At 43.1% G+C, this 23,051-nt stretch overlaps 1 protein-coding gene across 6 annotated transcripts in view; it reads left to right on the top strand.

The window, feature by feature from the left end:
- Window positions 1-3,407: 3,407 nt before the first annotated feature.
- RIMKLB (ribosomal modification protein rimK like family member B) overlaps window positions 3,408-23,051 on the top strand; it is a 58,319-nt gene continuing 38,675 nt past the window's right edge. For 5 of the 6 annotated variants that reach the window (XM_056341402.1, XM_056341404.1, XM_056341400.1 and 2 more), the window contains exons 1-3: window positions 3,408-3,964; window positions 5,028-5,542; window positions 11,668-11,888. In XM_056341402.1, the coding sequence (XP_056197377.1) occupies window positions 11,714-11,888 (175 nt within the window). In that variant the 5' untranslated portion in view covers window positions 3,408-3,964; window positions 5,028-5,542; window positions 11,668-11,713. The remainder of the gene's footprint in view (window positions 3,965-5,027; window positions 5,543-11,667; window positions 11,889-23,051) is intronic. The other variant, XM_056341403.1, reaches the window with a different exon arrangement.

Below are 23,051 nucleotides of genomic sequence, written 5' to 3'. Positions count from 1 at the left end.
CAGCGACATTTGCAGACTGGACTTTCCACCATTTTTCCATCACAAGCTCGTACACCCAGCCAGAGACAGTATATGAAATGTTCTGCTGTGAGTAACGGAGTAATGTCCTGCAGACTGTGGCTTCAGGACTAAACAGCTGGTTTGCATTTTTAGTGAACGCGGTGACAAAAGATGTTTCATGGAATCAACCATGAAATCAGATTTTGCATACGTTAAGGCTTTGGACCAGTCCTTACATTATGCGTTTCAGAGTGCATGGGAAAAATCTCAAAAGAAAGGTGCCAGGAATGTTTAGTGTTCGGAGGCGTCCATTCTTTGCTGATACTACAATTATATTTCTTCCCTAAAGGATGAAACTCGGTGCTGTGGACCATCGATGCTGAAGGCACTAGCCAATGTTCTCCTTGCACTATCAAATAGTGACAATTTTGTCCTGAGAACAGATTTATAGGGGACAGGAGAGACCTCACCTTCACTGGCAGAAAAGAATAGAGAGAAGAAAAAAACCCTCTTGCCTAATTCTAGGGGAGTATAGCATCTACATCCAACTCGGCTGCAGTGGCAACTCTTTAAAAAGAACTTAAAAGCTTCTGCAGCAGTGGGCATGTCCTGAGCAAGAAATGTACGCTTTCTCCCACTCCAGCTTTTTAAGAAATAGCAAAAGACTTTCAGGACTTGGTCCAGACTGACCCAAGTTTCTAGATGATGGGAAATGTTTCTAAAGAAACAGACTACAATGCAACCCGCTCTTTCAGCTGCCCCCTGCCATGGCTCTCACTTCCATACTCCCAGGTTTGTTCGGGCGAAGTTTGACAAACTACCAACTCTGGCATCTCAACCAGCAGTAATAAAAGGGATACAAGGCAACGCTTTCTATGCGAGAGAGCTAGGAAGGCAAACACTTGTCAGTGGAAGAAATTGGTGCTGATAATCCTAAAACCCAGCTGAAATATCCCAAGTGGTAAAAGACACAGATCAAACATCTTACTGTCACTGTGCTGAGTGTCTTTCCTGTACTTGTAGAATGACTTCATCCCCGATGTCTTATAACCAAATGCATATTTGTATGGCCAAAAAGCTATGTTACTGGATTTCCCAGCTGTGCAGTTCTCTTCTTTCCACAAACTGCTAACCCTGTTTGGGAGGTGGAAGCACCTGCCTTACAGCTTGCCTGCTTACGGAAACATAAAAGAAAAAAAGCTTGCTATTATTATAACACTGTAGTTTTAGCTATGTAAATGAAAAAAAGCCTGCTATTATTATAACACTGTAGTTACAGCTATGTAAATCCTAATGCGGGCATTTTCTTTCCTCTTTGCTTTATACTATCTTAAAGACAGCGTACGTGAATCCAGAAGAATTCTTACTCGGGAACGCATGTGCGTGCTAGATGACATGCAGTGGTTGCGCTTCAGTGGAGCGGTGATACCACAGCAGCTTTCCAGCAGTGAATTCGCTGCATAAACAAGGCTGTGCACCTCACAACCTGAAATTACAACTTCTGAAAAGTGTGGACGTGATGCACGTAGGAACTCTATTCCAGAAGGTTCAGAACGCAGAAGGAAGGTAATGTTTTGTTACTGTCCAAGTAACAAAAATACTGCCCAGCATTTTGGTGTTGTTTAGATATTTATTTACCTGCTGGGCCTTGCTTTCAATTGCCTCCTGCTCGTGAGTGGTACTTCCAGTTGGCATTAAAGTGAGTGGTAGTGTGTTTTCCCCTGAACTGTTGCACAGAGTTGGGCGGATGGGAACCTGGAATCCAGAAGTGGTCTCTTGCTTGCAGCCGCGAGAAGCTAGAAGTCTTGGCGAGCAACCCAAGCAGACAGGGGAGCATCAGATGGTGTCTGGGTAATTGACGTCTGGCCATTGACGTCGTCTGTGAGGTAGCCTCACCTCATGAGGCAAATAGTTTTCAGAAGGGCTGAATCACACCTGAGGTTTGGGGGGTCGGACCCAGATTTTGCAGAACTGACTGAACAACATCCCTACCCGGTCCGGTCAATCTCAGAAACGCTATCAGCTATAACTTTGCAGAAGGTATACCAAAGGTGGAACACGCGATACGATGGTACCTCGTTCTGCAGTATGAATGCATAAACATTGCAGCAGGTTTTAGGGCATCCTGTCCTGTAATATATAGGTTAGTACTGTGGGAACGAGTCCCATTGTGCCAGTTAAATACCGGGGGTACCGCATGAAATGTTTGGGTGGCACATCTTTATCCTGCAGCCGCAGGTGTTAGAGCCTGTCTGAAATGGCTCCCCACGTGTAGATGAACGACGTGGGGGAGGCGAGGGGTGTGCAGAGCGTCTGTCGTTCAGGTGGGAGAAGCCAGCTGGTTTGGGCGTCACTGCCATGTGCCTGAGAGGCAGAAGAAAGCAGGTCAGATGGTTACACGCGTGACAGGGTGGGTGTTTGGGGGTATTGGGCATGACCAAATGGGTACATCCCACAAAGCTAGGAGCATAAACCAGGTTGTTGAGGAGCAGACGTGGTGTCCCCTGGGGTGCAGGCTGCAGGCACGGTGTCTGGGGGCTCCGAGGGTCAGTGAGGAGGAAGCTCAGGACAAAAAATCAGGACAAAGTGGGATGTGCAGCTAATACAAGGTAAAAAAAAAAGGGTGCGGTGTGGGGGAAAACAGGTAGGTGAGTCACAGAAACCGATAAACAAGGTGTGCTGGTTAATACACGGGATGTGTCATGCTCGTTTGTTGCCAACAGTTATTATTTTAGAGAAATGACAGCAGCGAGGGATGATGCAGCCCCGGCTGCAGGCTGGGTTTGTCAGGCACGTGACCGTGAGTGGCAGGTGCTGTGTGGGACGTGTCACACCTTCATCTGTCACACGAAGGACAACTGTTCTGGCCTTGCGCGCCATGTACCAACAGCAGCAGCGACGAGCGCGACACCGTTGCATACTGCGCTGTGCCACGGCATGCTGCTGCTGCCGGTCACCTGTGGCAGCCGGACAGGGTCTGCACCCGCGAGTGGGGAGCTGGGGCCACACGGTGCCAGGCCGGGCTGCAGGAGGCGGCGGGCGGGCACGCCATGCTGCCCTCTGCGCCGCCTCCCGCCCCGGCCCGGGCTCTGCCCCGGCGGCGGGGGGCGCTTAACCGGCGCCCCTGGCAAGGACAGCCGGAGGGGGGCACGGGCGGGAGGTCCCCCCGTTGACCGGGCTGGCCGCAGGGGGTGCGTGGCGCCGCTGCCCGGCCCCGGCCCGCACGCCTTCGCGCCCCCGGGCGTCGGGCGGGAGCGCGCCACCGCCCTCGCGCGCTTCCCCGCGCCTGCCCCACCCCGGCGGCGGGCGCCCCGCCTCGCGCCCCCCCCCCCAGCGGGCGCCAGCGCCGCCCGGCCGTTAGCGGCGCCGCTTCAGTCGGGCGGCGGGAGCGAGCGCGGGAGGAGGCGGCGGCGGCGGCGGCGCCCGCGCTGTGGCTGGAGCGGCGGCCGCGGGGGGCGGGGGTCTCGGTGCAGGGAACAGCCGGCCTCCTCGCCCCAGCCGCGGGAGGAGGGACACCGAGGAGGGGGGAAAGGGGGGGGCCGCCGAGCGGAGCGTCGTGTCGCGTCGCCCGCTCCCCTTTAGGACCGCGCACGCCGGCGGGGAGGAAGGGGCGAGTCTCCCCGGAGCCTTCGTCGCCCCGCGGCTTCCCTTCCTAGGCCCGGTGCCGGCGGGGGCGGGGGGGCGCCGGCGGGGCGCGCGGACCCCCGTGGCTCCCCTCAGGCTGGGGCTCGGCGGTGCCCGGGGCGGGTGAGATGTCGGGCTGAGCGGGTGCGAGCCCGGGGGTGGGGTCCGCCGTGCCCGGGGGTGGGGGGGGGCCGTCGGGACCGTCCCCTCAGCCGTCCCGCCCCGCCGCCGCGCTGCCCATGGTGATTGTGCATCCCCGCGCGCGGAGCGGGGCAGCAGCGCTCCAGCTGCCGGCGCCTTCCCGCCGCGCCCGCGCGGGCCGGCCAGCCGGGGCGCCCAGGTGGGTGGCGGCCGCGGCCGCTTCGGGGGCGGGCAGCGGCGGCCGCCGGTTGTGCGCGGAGGGCGGGTGCGGGGGGGAACGGGGACGGGGCGCGACCGGGCGCCGCTGCTGCCGGGCGGCGGGTGGCCGCGCTCCCGCCTCGCCCCGCGCGCCGCGGGCGGGTCGCGCTCGGGGTTCGTGCTGCGTGCGCGTGGCGGGGGCTGCCTCGCGCCCTGCGCACACCCGGGCTCGTGTGCTGTGCGAGCCGCCCCGAAACGGGGTGGAAAAGGCGCTCTCGCGCGCGTGAGTGCGAAAAATCTGCGCTTGTTGGGGGCAGTTTTTCACGTGATGTAGGGGTGTGTGTGCCCGTCGTTGAGTCTTGCAACGAAATCTTTCAATTAGGTTTCTACTCTTTTGTTTTCTGATGTTTAACGAGCTAATTGCATATTGGTGACTTAACTGCCTAGAATCTACCGGGGGCTAGGTTTACAAAGTGTGCGACTGTTAATCTTTAACTCCATCATTAAAGTAAGCATCCTCTAGACGTGTTATTTTGGGTTTGGGGTTTTTTGGGGGGGTGATCTTTTTTGGTCACCTTTTATAAACGACTGTGTTCAGTGGCAGAGTGGGGTCTAATGCATGGGAGTATATTTGCTTCTGATCTGAAACACATTTTACTCCAGTCTCTTCATCTGAATGCTGAATGTTATACTGGGGGAGGGGTTTAAAGACACAAATAAATAGGAATAGCTTTCATAGGTTTTAAAACTCAATGTCTTCATATGTGCACATGTAGGTACAGATTTATGTTTCCTTTGAATGCACATTTTTGAGTAAAAGAACAAACTGCTTGCTCAACCTGTTCCCCCCCCCCTTAAAATAGGTTTCTGTGTTAGTATGTTTCTGTGAATTTCTTGAAGTTGCACATTTCCCCTAATTGTGTTCATCCCATCTTGTTCTTCTGGCTTTGCTTACTGCCTTGTATGGTACCTTTTCTTCCGTGGGGATTTAGTTTATCTTTATTAGATACCTTTACGTGTTTGTCTATGTCTAATAGGGGTGTTTCTCCTTTTTTCCTCCTTAGGTGTTGGTGACTTCAGAGTCATTTAGTGGTTTAGTTCTGAGGAAGTAGAGACACGAGGATTGAGTCTATTTTACATAAAGCTACAGCTTTTCACCAGTACTAGTTTTTCTCCTTCCCACCCCTTCTTCCCCGTAGGAGAGGACAATTTGGGAATTATTTTGTCATTTACTCCCCCTACCCCCCCCCCCCCCCCCTCGGAAATCTACCTTGGTCCCCGAGGCGTCTGCTAGACATTGCCCGTTATAGGACCAGGAGAACGTTAACCATCATCATCCCTTGCTTGCTTTGAGACCTTCAGTAGTACCCTTCCCTCCTTTGGAGTGCAGTGCAGAGAGGCATCCAGAAGACTTCCTTGCCACCCTTTTTGGGTAGTGGAGGATCTAGGAAAAGGGGTACCTAGGAAGACACGTGACCTTGTTGAGGGAGCCAGAACTGAAGCAGCACTTGGCACGCTGAAGGAAGCACCCATCTTTGGTGTCTTTTTCGTCTTCCAGTCCTTCCTCACCAAATTTCTGGTAAGTCTCTTCAGCCCATTCATTCATACAGTGCATGTTTCCCTTCCCCCACTCCAGGCGCTGGGAGAGGCATGCACAGAGACAGAGAGTGGGGTGGGGGAAGGGAGGAGGGAAAACTGACTGTGTACACACGGATCGGGGAGGAGAGGGGGGTATTCTGCCACACTGCAGGGGGACCTGGGCAGAAGTGGAAGAGCCTCACTTCAGAAGAGCAGCTGATGTGGGAGGAAATGTATGTTTTATTTGCACGGGTGTGCGTGCACACGCAGGCAGGGTGGAGGGGGGTGAAGAAGCTGAGAGCCTGTTGTGGGGAAAAAAAAAAAAACCTGCTGGGAGCGAAGTAGGATAGCTGATGCTGGCCAGTATCGGGCTAGTGTTGCAGAGAGGGAAGAGAATGGATTATTCATTGGAGATCAGGAGCTGGGGTGTGTGAGTAAGGAATTCTATCGCCTACTTGCAAGCATGAATGTAGAGGAAAGACTCTGTGTGTGTGTGTGTGTGTGTACATCTGCCTTTTAGAGGCAATTGTGCCTGGAAGGATTGCTGCTAGCATCTTTACATCACTCAGTGCAAAGGTGGGGACAGGCGGATGAAAGCCGTCGCAGGGAGTGCAGTTGCCCGTCTGTGGGGGTGGGGGGTTGTACTGGGTATGAATGGGAGCGATTAATATATTCCCATATCCTTTGACTGTTGCAGTCTACAAATCTCCCAGGGAAAAGGAGGTGAATACTGTGCTACGCTTTTGAAGAGGTGTGCTTAGGGTTCACCTGCCTGCAGTGACTTTAAATTCTATGATGCATGTGTAGAGGGCGGATGATAATGCAGCAGCACTGGACAGATTGCGCTGCAGCTGCTCAATATATTATATAAAATGCATTTAAATAAATATTCTGATTTTTCAGGTTCTTCAATTTTTAAAAATGTTTCCTTTCCAAAGGTTCTCAGTTAGGTGACAGTCTTAGGAAAACTAGTCTCTGGTAGGTAAGGAAGGAATTTTTCTTGAGGTTGTCCTGAAGCATCACTGTGAAGCAGCAGTGTCAGGAATGAGTTGCATTATCTTGGATCTATTTTTCTAAAGCAATTTTAACAAGTGGTTCAAAATGTCAGTTTTTATCGCTGTATAGATATATCACCATGGGTTATATTCATCATCCATATGTTTCCTTAAGGTTTTCTTTAGATGATCATCATTCTGGTATCTTTGTGTAGAAAAAAATTAATTGTGCTTTATACTTGAAACAGCTGTGAACTGTTTTCACACCTGCTCTCCCTGTGACATAGAAAGTCATATTTCTGGGATGTTTCTAATACTGTTCTCATTAAGATGAGCCAGAGACTTCCATGACAGAGTGTGATAGATGATGTGCTGGGTCATATGCTGGACAACCCTTCGTTAGCTGTTTAACTGGTCTGCTACTTAAGATTGACTTTATAATTCAGATCTGCCTTGAGGTATCTCCTAAAGGAGATAACTTACAAGCATCTGCCAACTATTCTTCGGTCTTCAGTGTTTTGAGGTGTGGCCTCCAAATTAGACTTCTAGAAACTGCTATTATGGTAGAGGAGGGTGACTGGTTTATTGGAAGTGTGTACTGAGTTTCAAGCTTTAGCTATCTATGATAAAAGGGAAAGCAAAATACATTTTCCCAACTTGAATAACACTGTTCTGGGAACAAGTATTAAGGAATATGCATTAATGATAAATGCAAAGGTGCAGTGTTAGTGTGTGCTTGGAGCTATATTTTTCTTAGTTCTCTGCTTCCCATGGCAATCATGGCTGTCAGTCTCTTTGCTCTTTCCTTCTTGTATCCATGAGATTTTTACTATCATTATCTAAGCTGTAGGGATTAAACATGCCTAAAGGTGTGCTAAAACTAAGATTGGGTTTTACCTCTCTCTCAACTGTGGAAATCCATGGAGTTGTGTTAGCTGCATACTGCTGTAACTGGGGTGAGAAATCTGAGCCCAGGTCTAAAGACAGAGGCGATTCTGGGAGGGGCTGATAGTAATAATTGTTCTGCTAACTTGTTCCCAGATCGCACTGTTGTTGATAGGGGTGTGCTACAACATCATATAGCAAGTTGAGTGGTTGAGATAGCATTAGGAATCAATGTGATCTAATTACAAAACATCTGGGATTTCATTCATCATTCCCATAGGAAAGAAACAACCTACTATTTTTAATTTACAAAGGCACTGAGTAGTTGCATTCTGAATAGAAAGGATACGGAGTGATCTTTTTGCATACTAGATAGCTTTTATGTTACACATTTATTGATAGTACATAAATGAATTAGTGTCTCCTAATAACTGATTTCTTGTTTCAGCTTAGGGGAAAATACATCAGGATGAAAAAGAAAAAGAGGCTAGTCCTTTTTTTCTCCTGCTTTTGGGTGCTGAAGACAGGACAAGGAGTAAATGGACAATGGAGACCAATTTCCCGTTGCTGGAGGCAGGTCTCTAAGGCTCTCTCTGTGAAGAGAAGACCCCTTCAAGGGAAAAAGAGTGGTCTTCAGAGAAGAGTTCCACGTCTCTCTAGATAGCGGATCTGATTGACTGAATGACCTGTTATGCCAATAAAACATATTCACATGTGAAGTAAAGTAGAAAAGTAGCACAGTGAATGTATTTGTTAGAACAGCTGCTAAAGGTGTGTTACAGCTTCAAGGAATGCAGGAGGAAATACGTTTGCATGTGATGGGGAGGGGAGGAAGCTGCTGTGTGAATGCCAGAATAAAGCCTAGTTTAAGCAGTACAGGGATGCCACACCTCAAAGTTGAGGTGAGTGTTCCGCTCCTTCTGTAAATTGCTAAGAATCTGTTCCACACAGTGTCTTTCTGAAGCAGATGCAGCAGTGTGTTTTTGGCTGGTGTGACACACAGATTTTTATCATAGAGCTTTTAGTTTGATGCTACCCTTTCACCTCTCCCAGTCTGTTTTATGCAGTTAAGTTTATGATGACTTCTTCCTTTTCATTTCATGAATTGAGGAAAACTTAAAGGATTGTACTGAAATTGACAGTAGTAGCTTTGAGTGAAAAGTGCATTTCAACTGGTCATTTTGAAGACATTTAAACATCTGCTCTTCCCCTTATATATACACTACAGTTATTTTGCAATAGATACTCTCATGGATTAGGAAGTATCCCATGCACACCCAGCATTGTCTGAAGCTGTGTCTTTTAGATTGAAATGGGTGGAGTTGGTTTTCAGGGGAAAATTCTGGAGATCCTATCCAACTTGAGAGCTTAATGCTCTTGTGCATATGACTGCAAGGCAAGTTTTCCTCCTACAGACCATTTTCTGGAGAATGTCGGAGGGATTGTTAAGATGTTTGGGTTAATAGGGTAAATTGCAGGTTTTGTGTTCTTTGGGACTTCTTACACAATCAAAATAGAGACTGTAAAGATCTAAAGAGAGGCTGAAACTGGTAAGTAGATTCTGGTATCAGGAACAGAATGTTAGTGTGAAGAGGGTGTTTCTCCAGGTGGAAAAAAAATGTATTTGGTTGGAGGTCAAGGAACTGATAGTTAGGATTACTACATTCTGTCTCTGCAATTGGCTTGTAGCTTCATCTAAAGTGTGTTTCTTAATCTTTACCTTCAGAGTTGAGGTTCTTACCTGCCTGCCTCATCATGAGGTGTGAACCTTTGTATATACATTTATAAAACTTTTAAGATTTAGAGGAAATGAGACATAGTATTAGCAGAGAGATGAATACCCATACCCAAGGCATTTTTGTATGCCTGCTGGTTTAATGATTTGAATGAGATGCCTGGACGGCTCTTCTTCATAATGCTGTAGGTCCTTTCAAAAATGGAATAAAGGTGGAGGAAAGAAAAGGATATACCTTTTTTTCTTCTTCAATCCTTTGCTGGCTTTTAAGAAAGTGTGTGCTGAAATGGCAGTCAGCAAGCAATGATGGCACAGTCTCTGCAGATTTACGGGGCTGGAGGTGGGGGTCACATAAAGAGATTTGAGAAAAATAGGAGCAGATCCCTACTGGCAAAGAAATCAAGGGTCAGTAGCAAGCAAAAATGGGGAGAAGGCTGCCGGAGAGAAAATACTTGTCTCGTTGCACCAGTGTTAGAACCAGTACTGGGGGAGATGACAGATGGATGGACATGGACCCACCAAAAAACACCCCAAAACCCAAACAGACTGAAAATCTAAAGTGACATGATTTTGTTTTTTTTGAATTATGACAAAGCCTATCTAGTATGTTTTTTTATGTACTTAATGTTCTGTAGCCATTTTTTAAAATGAAATGGGCTAGCCTGCTGGGTAGAGCTGCTTTTCAAAAGAGAGGCGGTAGGTGGGGCTGTTTGGTCTCCCCAGTCATTCATGCAAATAGCAGGAATAGAGGTAAATTGACAAAAAAAGCCTTCTGAACTGTGCCGTAGCAGTGCCATTTCTGAAAAATATAGCTTATCCCAATTCTTAGCTGAGGATGTTGTCCCAGGAAGCTTTCTGTAAACTACCATGTAGAGAAATCCATTGTTGAGAGAGCCAGGAGTGGGGCAGGATCTGACAGTTGTCAGCCATTGCAAGCCCAAGCCTCATCTTGCCCTTTTCACTTTCAGTTGCTTTGAAGAGAAAAAGGTAGTCTTTGAGAGATCAAAAGATATTCTTTACAACTTCCCATACCCGTTTTCCTGCAGGGAGCAAACACTCCTTTTCCTGCTTTACCTTGAGCATCTTGACTGCTGTCAAGGGCTGGTCTGCATCTGTGATTGTCTTTCCGTAGCTTCTGCTTTTTTTTTCAGTCTGTTAGTATCAAGGACTTTAGTCCTTGGCTTTATTGTTGCTCCTCATTTACCAAAGCAATGGAAAAAAAGTCACAGTCTTTGCTTCTTGCCATTGTGGTTCTCAGTACCAGGAATAAAAATGGCCCCTTAAAGTTCTTCTGCTTGTTAAGAAAAAGCTGTAGTAGTAGAAAAAACTTGGGTTTTAATTAAAAAAAAAACCCAGCTTGTTCTTATCATTATAGCAAAACAACCCTTTTTTCCCAAGACCTGCTGCAGAAACTAAATTTAAATTTCTAATATTAAATGGAAGCAGTTGCATACCTGTGGTCTTTCTGCATGTACATTTCTTGCTGACACCAGGTCCTGTCATGTGGACTACCAGGCAAAACTCCTGCTTCTATCCCAGAATTCAATTCTGTTTGAAACTCATGTAAGCTATATTGGTGAATTCAATGTTTTCTCCCTCTTTATTTTAATAGAAAGTTTAAAATGTGGCACAGAAAACTGCTCTGTTTTTCTCCAGAACTCTTTTTTCCCTACACTATGCTGCTGCTTGTTTTTCTTGAGTGTAGATGAGTAGTGTAAAAGTGACTTTAAAAAAGAAAGACTTGGAGCAAGAAAGGGCTAGCACTGACATTCAAACCTTGATTTTTCTTTAGATTACATGTATTAATGTTCAGTATTCTTAACATTTTGTTGATAGTCCTTGTTCCATTGGTTTTTCCATTAATATGTTCTGGATAACACTAAATATATTTCACAGTAGATGTGAAATCACAGAGAGCAAATCAGTCTTTAAATACTTATGTGGAAAACTCTTTTCTAATGGATTTCTTCCTTTCTTCTGGGCTGTTTTTTTAACATAAAGAATGTGGCACACTGTTTTCTTCCATGTATAATGGAAAGGTATACATGAAGTGTGTCACCGGTGTTTTAGCAGTACGTAGGAGAGGGGCTGAGTTATTTCCAGTTGTGAGGAATTATCCCAGTCATGAAGTTGAAATTCTGGCCTTCAGAGCTGGTGGTTTAAAATGTTTTTTAGTCCTTGGCATGTCTCTTAGTACTGTCAAGAAAGGGGGATGCTACTACCAGTACTAGTAGTTATGTCAAGTGTGTACTTTTTGTGGGTGAAACTAGGATGAGGACTAAGACCTGATTTTTAGCATTTACATTCCATTGAATGTAAATTGATTTGTTTCTGTTGTTGTTACTTCTGTTGCAGATTAGTTGTAGATATTATTTTCCCACTTGGATGTTAGAAGTTCCACCCCATTGAAAAGGACTGACTTGTACAGAGGGAGTAGAACTTGGTACAGTGGGGAACATGAAGATAAGATCCTATGTACTCTAACAGAGTCTCATCTTCTCCACCATCTAGAAGTTCCATTGAAAGGAAACCTTGAAGGTTGCAAGACAAGTCCAAGATGTGCAGTTCAGTTGCTCCCAGGCTGTGGTTCTTAACAGACCGTCGCATCAGAGAAGATTATCCTCAGCAGGAGATCCTGAGAGCACTAAAGGCCAAGTGCTGTGAAGAGGAGCTAGATTTCCGGGCCCTGGTGATGGATGAAGTGGTGCTGACCATTGAGGATGGAAATCTTGGTGAGAATGAGCTAAGGTTGGGAATGTGCTGAAAGGATACTTGGAGAAAGATTGTAAAATGGAGCATCTGTACTCATGAATTCCATGTGTGCCAGACTACCATACATCATTTAAATCATGTAGTTGTGCATTATATCATGTTCTTCAGGATTTATTGTGATAATCAAATATAATTGTTAACTTTGCTAATTTGAATTAGAACTATTTTTGCCTCCCCTTTGTAGACAGAGAAGAGGGTTGCTTTAGTTTGTTGATTCCAGGATAAGGACTATAGGATTTCTGAATTAAGAAGAAATTATGGCGTTTCATTTTTGCATAGGTACTTGGAGTTAATAGGTCACATTTAAGAGTTTCAGGGGGACATTTTTCTTCTGTTTGTATTCTGACTCCAAGATAGCAAATGCATTTGAAATAAACTAAAAGGAATTTTCAATGGACAGTACCAGTTTTCATGGAGCTAGAGGTGACATAACTAAAGCATGCTGCTGCACAGATGTGTAGTTACATATATGCCAGAAAAGAACAGGGCTAAAAAACAAAGTATGTGCATCAGAATAATTTGAACTGTTACTATAGCTTAGAGTGTTTTAAGCTAAATTTTAAGATTTCTGTTATGTTTTCCTATTGGCTTTTTTATTTTCTGTGGTGATTAAAAAGGAAAAGCAAGAAATTAAGTTTTTTTAGAAATGTTAAGTAAAATGATTCTGTAGATAGTAGGCTTATGGTATAGGGAGAATAGTAATACAACCAGTGTCAAGCTGTGTAACACTATTACATTTTTTTGGGTAACTTTTTGATTTGGGTTTCCTAAAGGAAGGAGACTGTAGTGTTGTTTTGTACTTTTACCTCTTCAATTTCTCTTCCCCATATGTAAGTTAAAAAAAAAAAAAGAAAAAAAAAGAAAAAATTGCTGGAGATCCAGGGAAGAATTAAGTTTCTAAGTTGTATTAGAATAATTCTGTGTGAAAAGCAAATATAAAAGTGCCCTCAGCCCTTAAGAAAAGGCTGCCATGTGATCTTACAGCTTGTTCCTTGTTGGGGAATCTGTATAGGAGGGAAATCTTAAAACTGACTCTGGGACAGAACTTTGGTCAGAATTTGTACCTTATTATAGCATGAATCAGTCAAGCATAAAAAAAATGCATGGGGAAACAGGATTTTTTTATTCTGTTATTACTAAACTTTTATTTACGTATTTTTTCTTTTATTCTGAGGTATCTGTGATTTTTATCAGAGACTTGAAATTCTGCAGGATGTCTTCATATAAAGGCAACTTGTTGTCAGAAGGACTGAACATCTTACAGCTCTGATTACGCTGTCCTTTGGACAGCGTGTTCTGCAGAGGCAGCCATCCTGGACTAGCTGCAGCCTCTAAGATGCATAATTGGTCCTTCAGCATTTCAGTATTGTTTTTATTTCTTGGTGATGTTTTCTTCTTTCCTGTCTTGTGCCTGCTTTGGAGGAACTGAATATGGCGAGCACGAATCATTGGTCTTTTTTCTCTCTTCCATTTAGTGTCTCCTAATGCTGCATCTATTGCAAGAAGAAAAGAAAGTATGCAAATTAGAAGACTAATACTGAAGCATGTGTAGTACAAGAATGAGAAAAATTAAGAAAATATCTAGAAAGAGAATGCAAAAAAGGAAACTTTTCATACAGAATGTTCATTCAAAATTATGTACATAACTGACCTTTTGAAAAGGAGTGAGATAATCATGCTGGCAGATTGTGGATAGAAATTTTCTTATAAATAATATGGACTGGGTAATTGTGATTTTTTTTTTTGTTTTGTTTTGTTTTTTTGTTGGAGGGAGTGTGTGTGGGAGTTTTCTTATGCCAAACAATTCTTTCTCTTGGAGAGAGATGAAAAATCTTCCCTCTTTTAATTTTTCAGTTTTCTTTTCCCTAGTGCTTGCCCATGTGTTTTGATAGGTATTTTTGGTGAAGGACACAAGCCAAAGTTTTCTCTTTGATTTTCCTTGTTAAAGTCCTGAGTTGGTCTAGGAAAAGGTGTCCTAGAACAAAATCCAGGAGGTGATGCATTGTGCCCTTTCCGTTACCCACTGTTGCCTTGAGGGGTCCAGGTTGAGTAAAATTTTGTGTAACACAGTGGAGTTGATGAAGAGAATGTATCTTCAGTAGATAATAACCTGCTTTGCTTTTAGTTCTACTATTATTTGTGTTGAAAGCTTAGCAATACAGGGCTCAAACTCTGATGGTAGTATATGGTATTGGAGGAAGTAATAATTAGGTTTTCACTTATTTACACTTGTAATTAGAATACTTTTTGTCCTTTAAAACCTAGGCAGTTTCTTACGTAAATTGGTAAAAGATTATGTTTGCAAAGTCAAGTTGGACATCACAGGATGCCATTTAAAACTTTAAAAATTTGGTATTTCTGTAGATGATATGATCAGTGATACTGAAATTATTTACCTTACAAATGCAAAGCAGAGTGGAAAAGACACTTAGGAAAATTGAGCAGAACAGTGAGATACATACCAAAATTGAAAATTGGCCCTTCCACCAATTACGTGGTGTATACCTTGACAGTGTAGCACATAAATATTGCTGAAGCCCAGAGACAGATGTGGAAAGCTGCTGTGATGCTGAGACGGAGTCTGTGTATGCCAAGGAATGGTAAGATTTTACATGTACCTGATGTGGCCAAAGAGAGAGGTTATTTCAGTCAGCGGGCACAGCAGTAGTGACTCATCAGGGCATTACTCTGCTGTGCTGCAGGGCGGGGTGGGAAGTATAGCTGCATTCCCAGGCCAGCCAACAATCCTTGCTGGTTCTTTTTTCTTCCACAGCTGAGATCTGGGATGACCCAGCATCCCAAGCACTCCCAGCATCCCCAGTACTGCTGCCCACATGACGAACGTGCATGCAACTCAAGATCCATGTTAGGTGTCTCAGCATAGCATGAGTCCAAAAATGATTGTAAATGCAAGCTGAGAGGTGTAGAATTAATAGTTTTTCCTTTAAGTTTAGAAGGAAGCTCTTGAACTGATTTATGCTGAAACTATTTTGGAAATAGTTCAAGTTCAACAGATAGTTTTTGAAAATAGCTATGGTTTGTGCCTTATTTAAGAAAGAGCCTTCTTACACGTGCCATGCATTCCCATTTCCTTTGCACACTGGCAGTAGTACTCTGTAACAATCTCCAAGGCAAAAGCAGAGTTAAAAATGAGTGGAAAGGTCTAGCTGCATAAAACAGTGAATATTTTTCTGCTGCTTTGGTGTGCTGAACCTGCTGAAATGGTTACTGAATTGGACATGCACAACATCGGTGCACAGGAATGGACAGGCATGCACGTATGGAGAAAAATAAAGGGTGATACTGAAGCTGTTCTGATTTAAACTGGCTCAAACAAACAAGCCTAAGTTTCTTAAGAGCTAAATTCTTGGATGCTAAACCAGTCTGGTATGATCTGCTGCCGAACGGAGGAGCTGTGTTCTTGTCCCTTTCCAGCCTTGCTGTTGCTGCTTGCCTTGTATGAGGACTTCATGTCTCTCTTGGCTTGCTTTCATGTTGTAGCTAAACTGATCTAATTCAAAAAAAGGTTGACCAAGTCCTCTGCTCGTTTGCAGGATCTGGCATTTGTTTGAATTGGCTAATCCAATGGAACACTAACTCTGCCCAAATAATTAACAATTTTCTGTTGGAATAGCTCGCTGCATCAACCCGTTTTGTGGCCACACAGTTGCTAACTCTAGTACATGAGGGCAGGGCAGAATGGGGTTGCTCTTCTAGGGAATGGCTCATATTTATGTTTTATTTAGTTGTAGCTTCAAGGCATACTTTAAAACAGAGGAATTTTCTTATGGTTGGGATGCTTGATAGTATTAGTTTTAGGATTTTTGTGCGTGTGTATGTATTTCTTTGAAGTTATCTGGTATTTACTGCTGTAGGGAAAGAGCTGGATTACAGAATTAAATGGCTAGTTGCCTAATCTGGTTTGGCAATTCCTATATTCATTTGAAATACATAGCAGGTAATTTAACAAAACTGCATGATATTTGCAGACACACATCTGAAGTCTTAACAATGAGTCCTGTTAAAACATGTAATTTTAAACTATTTGTCTAAGTTTGCTAGCACAGTGATATAACAGGCTTGGGGAATTTGAAACTAGACAAATTAAAGCCTGTGAGCAGGGGTGTGCAGGGTGGGATGTGGATGGAGGTGGGGGAAGCCTGTAGCGAATAAGCATGCTGTGAGACTTTGTGGACAAGAGACAAAAGATAATTCTTTGGTTTGTCTCCTTTTTCTGAATAGAGCACTCTTTTTCTTCTCACCTGTGTTTAGGACTTGGCAGTAACCTTACCCACAGACTGCACAAATCACCTGTAGGGAAACACAGTTGAAGAATTGTTCGTTGGTGAAGAACATGCTAGGGAAATTTGGATCTTTCCTTCGTTAAAATTACATGCAATAATATTTTCATTAAATTTCTTTGCTACCAGAATAGCAGAAGTTAGAGATCACTGAGCCAGCGATGTCCCAATTTCTTTATTGTAGGTTTTTAGGATCTCCGTGTTTTCTGTTACTGTCCTGTGAAGGAAAATAGTTTTAAGGGAAGTTGTTTTCATGAACTTTCAACTGTTAACAGATGCTGGAGCGAGTGGAATTGCAGTGTCCTAATGCATAAAACAAAGTGTGAACTTCTTGGCTTTTCCTTTAGGAATGTAAAAGCAAGCGATCAGCCTAGGTGAGGAATAAAAGGGACATAATAGTGATCTGTTATTAAACAGTAGTACTTTGTGCATAGTCAGCTGGCTTTTCTTAAGTCAGATGGATGGCATCTGGGATCTGATCTCTTGTCTCCTTCTGCAGAGGAACTATTTAGAAGATAGATTCTTCTAATTTGGTAAAGGTTCCTGGTGTGCTGCTTTAGGCATTTGGGTTTCCTGTGTGGGCCTGAGATTTGCGATATTAGTCATTATTTTGCTTGAGTCTTTAATCCTGAAAAATCTCATTTTTTTTTTCATATGATCTGTCCTTCATTTCTAATTCAGTCTGGACTAGTAACAAATAGTTGTGATCTCTTTTTTTTTTTTTCTTTTTCTTTTTTTTTCTCACTCTAACGTGTAAGGTTGGATAAGAAATCCCTGTGTTTTCAGTGTAATGTAAGAAAATCATTCTTATCAGCTAGATCCATGATGAGAGGGATTTTATATCTATGAAATGGTTGCTACATCAAAACACTTAGTATTTTTGAATCATCTTGAAGTCACCTAAAACCTGCCTTCTATCACACAATAGGGAACGTAACCACCTCTTCCTGCTGGCTGTTTCAGCAGTCCCCTGGCACTTGTTAGTCCGGTGGCACACCTTACTGGATGCGCTTTTCCTGTGGTGTGCAGCAATGGCTCAGGGAGTGATGGAGCAGAGGCAAGTGGCCTCGGCAGGGTGCCTTTTTGGGCAGCCATTGCCTCCTCTGCGGAGTTGGGACATTGGTTTGTAATCCAGTAGTGGTTGCTGCAGAAGAAACTGCATTGTGTGCAAAGAACTGGAAGGTGGTTAGACATGAGGTTGATTTTGTGTTGTTGAAAGTGGTGGGCTCAGAACCACTTGAAATTGTTTCTGATGGTCTTTCACTGCGGAAACCGGTCACTTGCCAGTCTGATGTTAAACCTCATTGAGCTGTAAGTGTTGCTGGTAGGCAGGTACAGGGTATGTAGAGGGCATTCTGGAATTGTAGCTGTGTTTAGAGATGGGTGACTATGTGACCACCGCAGCATTAGATACCTTGGTCAAACATATATCTAGTAACAAACCAGCAATTCAGACATCGACTTTATTATCACAGATACATATTTTAATAACAGGGCATTTTGAGAGCTGACGCATGTTTCAGGAATAATTGTTTTCTTTCAGAACTGTGACACCAAACACGACTTTCTTATGATGTATATAGGAAGAAAGGATTTATACTCTGACAGTGGGTGTCCTTGCAGTTTTCTTCCTTACTGTCAGGGATTTCTACTCTTACATGAATGATTGCCTGTTATCTTAAACAGATGCTAAATAACGAAGGTGAGCAACGAATTTGATCTTCTCAAAATTGTTCTGTTTCTTCAGTAAACGTCATTGTGTCATCAGTGGTAGATAAGGGCTCAGTCCAATGCTACCTTTGCAAGGTGGAGAGGTAGGAATGTTTCTTCATGGAAATATTTTATGATGGACAGAAGTTTTTCATTTGCATATATTCTAGAACAGTCAGCCAGGAAAATCAGACTTGTAGGACATGTCATCTTGAACATACGTGCGTGTTGTCATCTCTGAAAATGCTAGAAAGCATTGCCGACTTTTAATTAAGAATTCTTGGGAGTGGCCATCTGGGGGAAAAACAATGTAAAAAAGACAAAAGCTAGATGAAAGAGGTGTTTCTGTAGATCACAGTCAAGAAATGAAAATTAGTTTAACGTTTCACAAGACAGTCTTTAACTGGCCGAGGGTTTCTGTGTCACTTCAACAATCCCTGTGCCAGTGCTGTGTCACCTAAGCAAGTTGTGCTGGCACAATTGCCTGAGCAGTTGCATTGTGAACCAGGTCTGCATCCTAGTGTAGTTTTAAACCAGCCTCTCCTTGGTGGAGGGTATTTTTTTTAAATGCTGCATCAGTTCTCCAAGGCAGGAAACAACATAACTGCACAAACAGTAGTGTGCTGCAGCACTTAAATCAGGAATGCAAAGCATGTATGTGTTGAGGGTGTTAGAGATCAGGAGATACCAGTATCAATACCACAAATATTGCTGTGAAAATTTACCTTATGAAACGGACAACTATACTTGCTTTACTGGATCTGTGATCAGAGAAGTACTCTTATTACCTGTCCTTTAAGCAATGACAGTAGCTTCAGTTTTCTCCAGGTCTAGTTAATCATTTGTGAATGATGGGCAGTTGATTGATCCTCAGTGACTGAATATGAGAGAGACTGGTACTGGTGGACTTTATTCAGTGTTAAGATGGGTCTTCTAGTGTGCAGACCTGTGTTTTAACCGTTTTGGAAGTGCCAGTGGCTGTGGACAAGTCCCTTTATTCTCCTATTCTTATGAACTCTAAAGTGTGGTGAAATACCGGTTTCAAGAATTACACTTTCCTTTTATATCAGCCCTTTGTTGCATGAAAAGACTGGAATGAAAAGGAGAACAACAGAAAACTGGAATGAAAAGGAGAGCAAGAAAAAGAGTGTCACTAATAAAACTACCACTCATTTTTTATTTCCTTATATTGTAAATATTTGACATTTACAATGTCACAAAAATCTGTGGTGGTGTCCTTTTAATGATTGTTCTCTGAATGGAAGAGCTTATGTGATTTCTGTATCTGTTTAAAGATCCAGTCCATTTTAGGATTAAAAACGGGATACAGAGCTTTAAGATGCCTTTATAATTGTAAAAAATTTAAGCAGGCTTTGGTAAGCAGAATGTGTTATATGTGCTCTGACAAAATGAGCAGAATACCTGAGAGCAAAGATATTCTGCTCATGTTGTCAGAGAAACCCTGGTAGAATTACACTAATTAACTGCTTAACTGCTTTAACTAATGGAAGGCTTTCTCGTTGTACAGTCGGGTTTTCTTGCTCTCTGCTTCCATATAGTGCAACTGTTGAACTGGGGACCATCTTGCTGTACTTGTTACTCGACACATCTGTGAGTAAAAGGTGGACTTTTTGGTTTTGTTTGTTTTCTTTTATTTTCCTGAGAGGGTGTACTCCTGGGTTTTTTCTCGCCCCCCCCCCCCCCCCCCCCCCCCTTCAGTGAAATTGTACCAGTTAAGAATTTGATTTCCAGATCCTAGGATTATATTTTCATGAAAGAGAGGGGAGAGGAATGTTCTCCTTTCTAAGCTGAAGTAAAAAAGTAATCCAATTGAATACTTGCACTGTGTGTTTAACATGAAGAAAGTTCTTTTTTGTTTCGGATACATGATATTGCATGTTATAGGTAGGAATACTGGAGAATTGAACATGCCCATTACTGGCATAGTGGAAGAACAAAGACTGGAAGAGACAGACCAGTAATTTGATGCGTTTTGGCAAGGGGTCGGGTAAGGAGACTAAATACATCAGTGTTCTCTCCTGGATTTTTCAGCTGAGAAGGGAGGTGGGCTGTACTTACACAGTAAATAGGGTAGATGATTTTGTCTGCAGTAGTGGTTGTAGTGTAACATCACTGAAATAATACGCTCAAAATCCATGCTACCAAATCCTGTTTCTTGGCAATTTCTGTCTAAAGAAGAATTAGATCTGGTAGGGAAACACAGCAGTCAGAAGATCAATAAATATCTCTACAGAGTATCTAAGAACCTGATTTGAAAGTGTCTTCTAGGTATCTAGCCTGTTGTCTGGTTGTGTTGGTACAGCCCTGTGGAACTCCTTGGTGGAGAGAGGGCAGCATTTCCTTTTAATTTAAGTTTTTGCAAGGACAGAAGAAAAAGTTGTTTGTAAAAGTTGTGTAGGTGTTCCCTTTAGTTGTTCAGAATATAAAGCTATTAATTATTTGAGAAGTAGTTTAGGAATAGAAATAAGTAAGTAGCATAGTCAGAGCTGTTGGATCACAATACAGATGTGATGCTCCTTACAGGTGTCTGATATCATAATGCTGGGCATCCCCAGTCACTGGGAAGTTGTAGTGGAGGGGGTTAAGCCAGCTCAAGCCCATTGCGCTCTTCCAAAGCTCTTTTGGGTAGTTACTCAGTTTTTTGACTCTAGGTTGGGCTGAGCCCTGTATACGGTCCCACCGTGCTGGCCTAGTTATCTCAGGAAGACGTTCATGCTCTTGCTGCTCTCCTGGACAGACATCTGTACAACTGGTTGACCAGTTGATCCACTCAACTGGGAATCAGCCAGTCCCCCTAACGGTTATAACCCTTCACCTTAAAAGCCACTTTCTGGTCCCCATTGTTGTGGTATAACATCAGCTTTCTTTGCCACAGGTGTGGTCAGTCACATTCCCACATTCTTCCCAGAGCTCCACAAGCACATGGCTCTTGCCCTTCTTTTCAGAGCCTTCTCAGGAGTTTATTGATCCACCACATGGAGAGAAGAGCTGGCAGTATATAGAATCTGGAGTTTGGAGCATTTCCCTGGGTGTAAGAGACTTCTCTTACAACTTACGTCTTAAGTGGAGAAAGTAATAGAATAAAAGTGTTTCTCTTCCTGGGTTCCTGCCCTGATTTTAGAGATACAATATTTTCATCTTTGACCTGGTAGATGTTTGCTTCATGTAAGACAGAAGAGATTGATACGAACAGAGAGAGACCAGCTCTGTGTAGCCTAATGACTGTCAGTATTTGGATTCCATACCCAAGTAACTGTCCTTCAATGATGAGGTAAAAGAATATCACTACCACCAAATGCTTACTGTGAAAAGTGCTGAAATCCCTTCGTGAACCTAGTATGAAAAGTCAAGCTGCTTCTTCCAAGTGTCTTTATGCTCCGAATAGTACTGTGAAGGTCTTGAATTAATGAATTGATTCTCTTTCCCCCAGCCCTAATAAAAATCGCTGACTTCATTTTTCAGTTAGCTCTTGAAGTTGCTTAGACCACCCAATTGAGAATTAAATCCAAAGATTTAATTTTTGATAGAAACATTACTTAAATAGATTAGAACAAATTAAATTTGTCACTCAAGAGAATCACGGCCTTTATTGCATTTGTTAGCTTGTTTTTGCTATTTTGGGACCACTGGTTTAAACAGTATTTTATAGAAGTGACAGTACCATATATCATGATGGAACATAAATGTATATGTTGTTTCAGTACAGAAGAATCTTGACATATCAGTAGTAGATAGTTTTTGGAGATTGAGATACAGGTTTTTTTCAGTTGTATAACTGTTTTACTCAGTAGTCCCCAAATAATTTTAATCTGAAAATTTTAGTCTTTTTAAAAACACAGATTAAATCCTCAGTAATATTCTTGTAGTACAAGTGCAATGGTTTGCCAAGTTTGCCAATGCAGAAACAATATATAGGAAGGGTCAGAGATTTATCTTAAGGCACCACAGTAAGCAGAAGACTTGATTTATGCCCATGACTAGATTCCTAGCTGTTTCCTTCAGTGTACTAAGACCAGTGTTTCCAACTTAACTTACTTGGTTTATGCTTTGACATCTGAATGGGTGACCTGACTGCTGAAATTGCTGATGTACTGACATGATGTTTACTTCCTGTGAAAGTCAGGATTTATTTAAAAGTATAATTTCAGGCACTCAAGATGGTAAATAGATGAGATGTCCTAATCTGTAACGCCTTCTTCCATGCTTTCCTGTAAGAAGAGTGTGTTGCTTGCTTTCTGTCTTACGTCTGAAAACAAAAACATGGTTTCATCTGTTGGCCAGGCAAGTGACACTGATAGAAAATTGGTACTTTGTTTAGTTTGCGTGAGGAAATCTTGGGGTTTAGTACTGATAATGTTAAGTGACACACTGTGTCTGATGAAACATTGTATGAGGTGTTTTTTGACATTGGGAGTGGGTCTCGTATCAGCTGTCTCAACATTATAATGGGCCCAAACTTTCCATTATAAAACAGATTTTTATTGTTTATAATTCGTCCTTCCTTATTAATATACACTCCCCCCCTGCCCCCTAATGTCTTAAATACCTTATTGAGGGAGTTCTGGAAATTGTCTACAAAGTGATTTAGTGGAAGAAGGGCACTTAATAGAAAAACACACTCTTTTTTTTTTTTTTCCTTCTTTCCCTAAATTTCTAAGGACGTTTTTGGAAGAACTGAGGTGGAACAGGAACTCAGTTTGGCTGAAGTGGCTTTTTCTTGTTATACCTGTGAAAGTAGACATAAATTTGTCCCATCCAAAAAAATAGTCTCTTAAGCATCATATTAAGCTTCACAGCAAAAACATTTGAAACATACCCCTGTATTATGCAAAAAAAGGACTTCTGGTGTGGCTTTGTGTGCTGTGAGATGGACTACAGTTCGGTATGAGCACACAATTAAAAATGGAGATTTTCTTTTGTGTTGGTTATACCTCCTCGCACTGAGACAACAACCTGGATGGAGTAAATTTGCTCCACTCAAATATAGCAGGGACAAGGAGAGTGAAATTGGTTTGGGGACTATGGTGTCAGTGAGGAAAAAATCTGGTGTGAAGGCAGCACGCTTTGCAAACATGCTGGAAGAGGAAACAG

The sequence above is a fragment of the Falco biarmicus genome, chromosome 5 (genome assembly GCF_023638135.1).
Source record: "Falco biarmicus isolate bFalBia1 chromosome 5, bFalBia1.pri, whole genome shotgun sequence".
Lineage (NCBI taxonomy): Eukaryota > Metazoa > Chordata > Aves > Falconiformes > Falconidae > Falco > Falco biarmicus.
The sequence above is the reverse complement of the archived record's forward strand: the minus strand, read 5'-3'. Positions and strand labels throughout refer to the sequence as shown.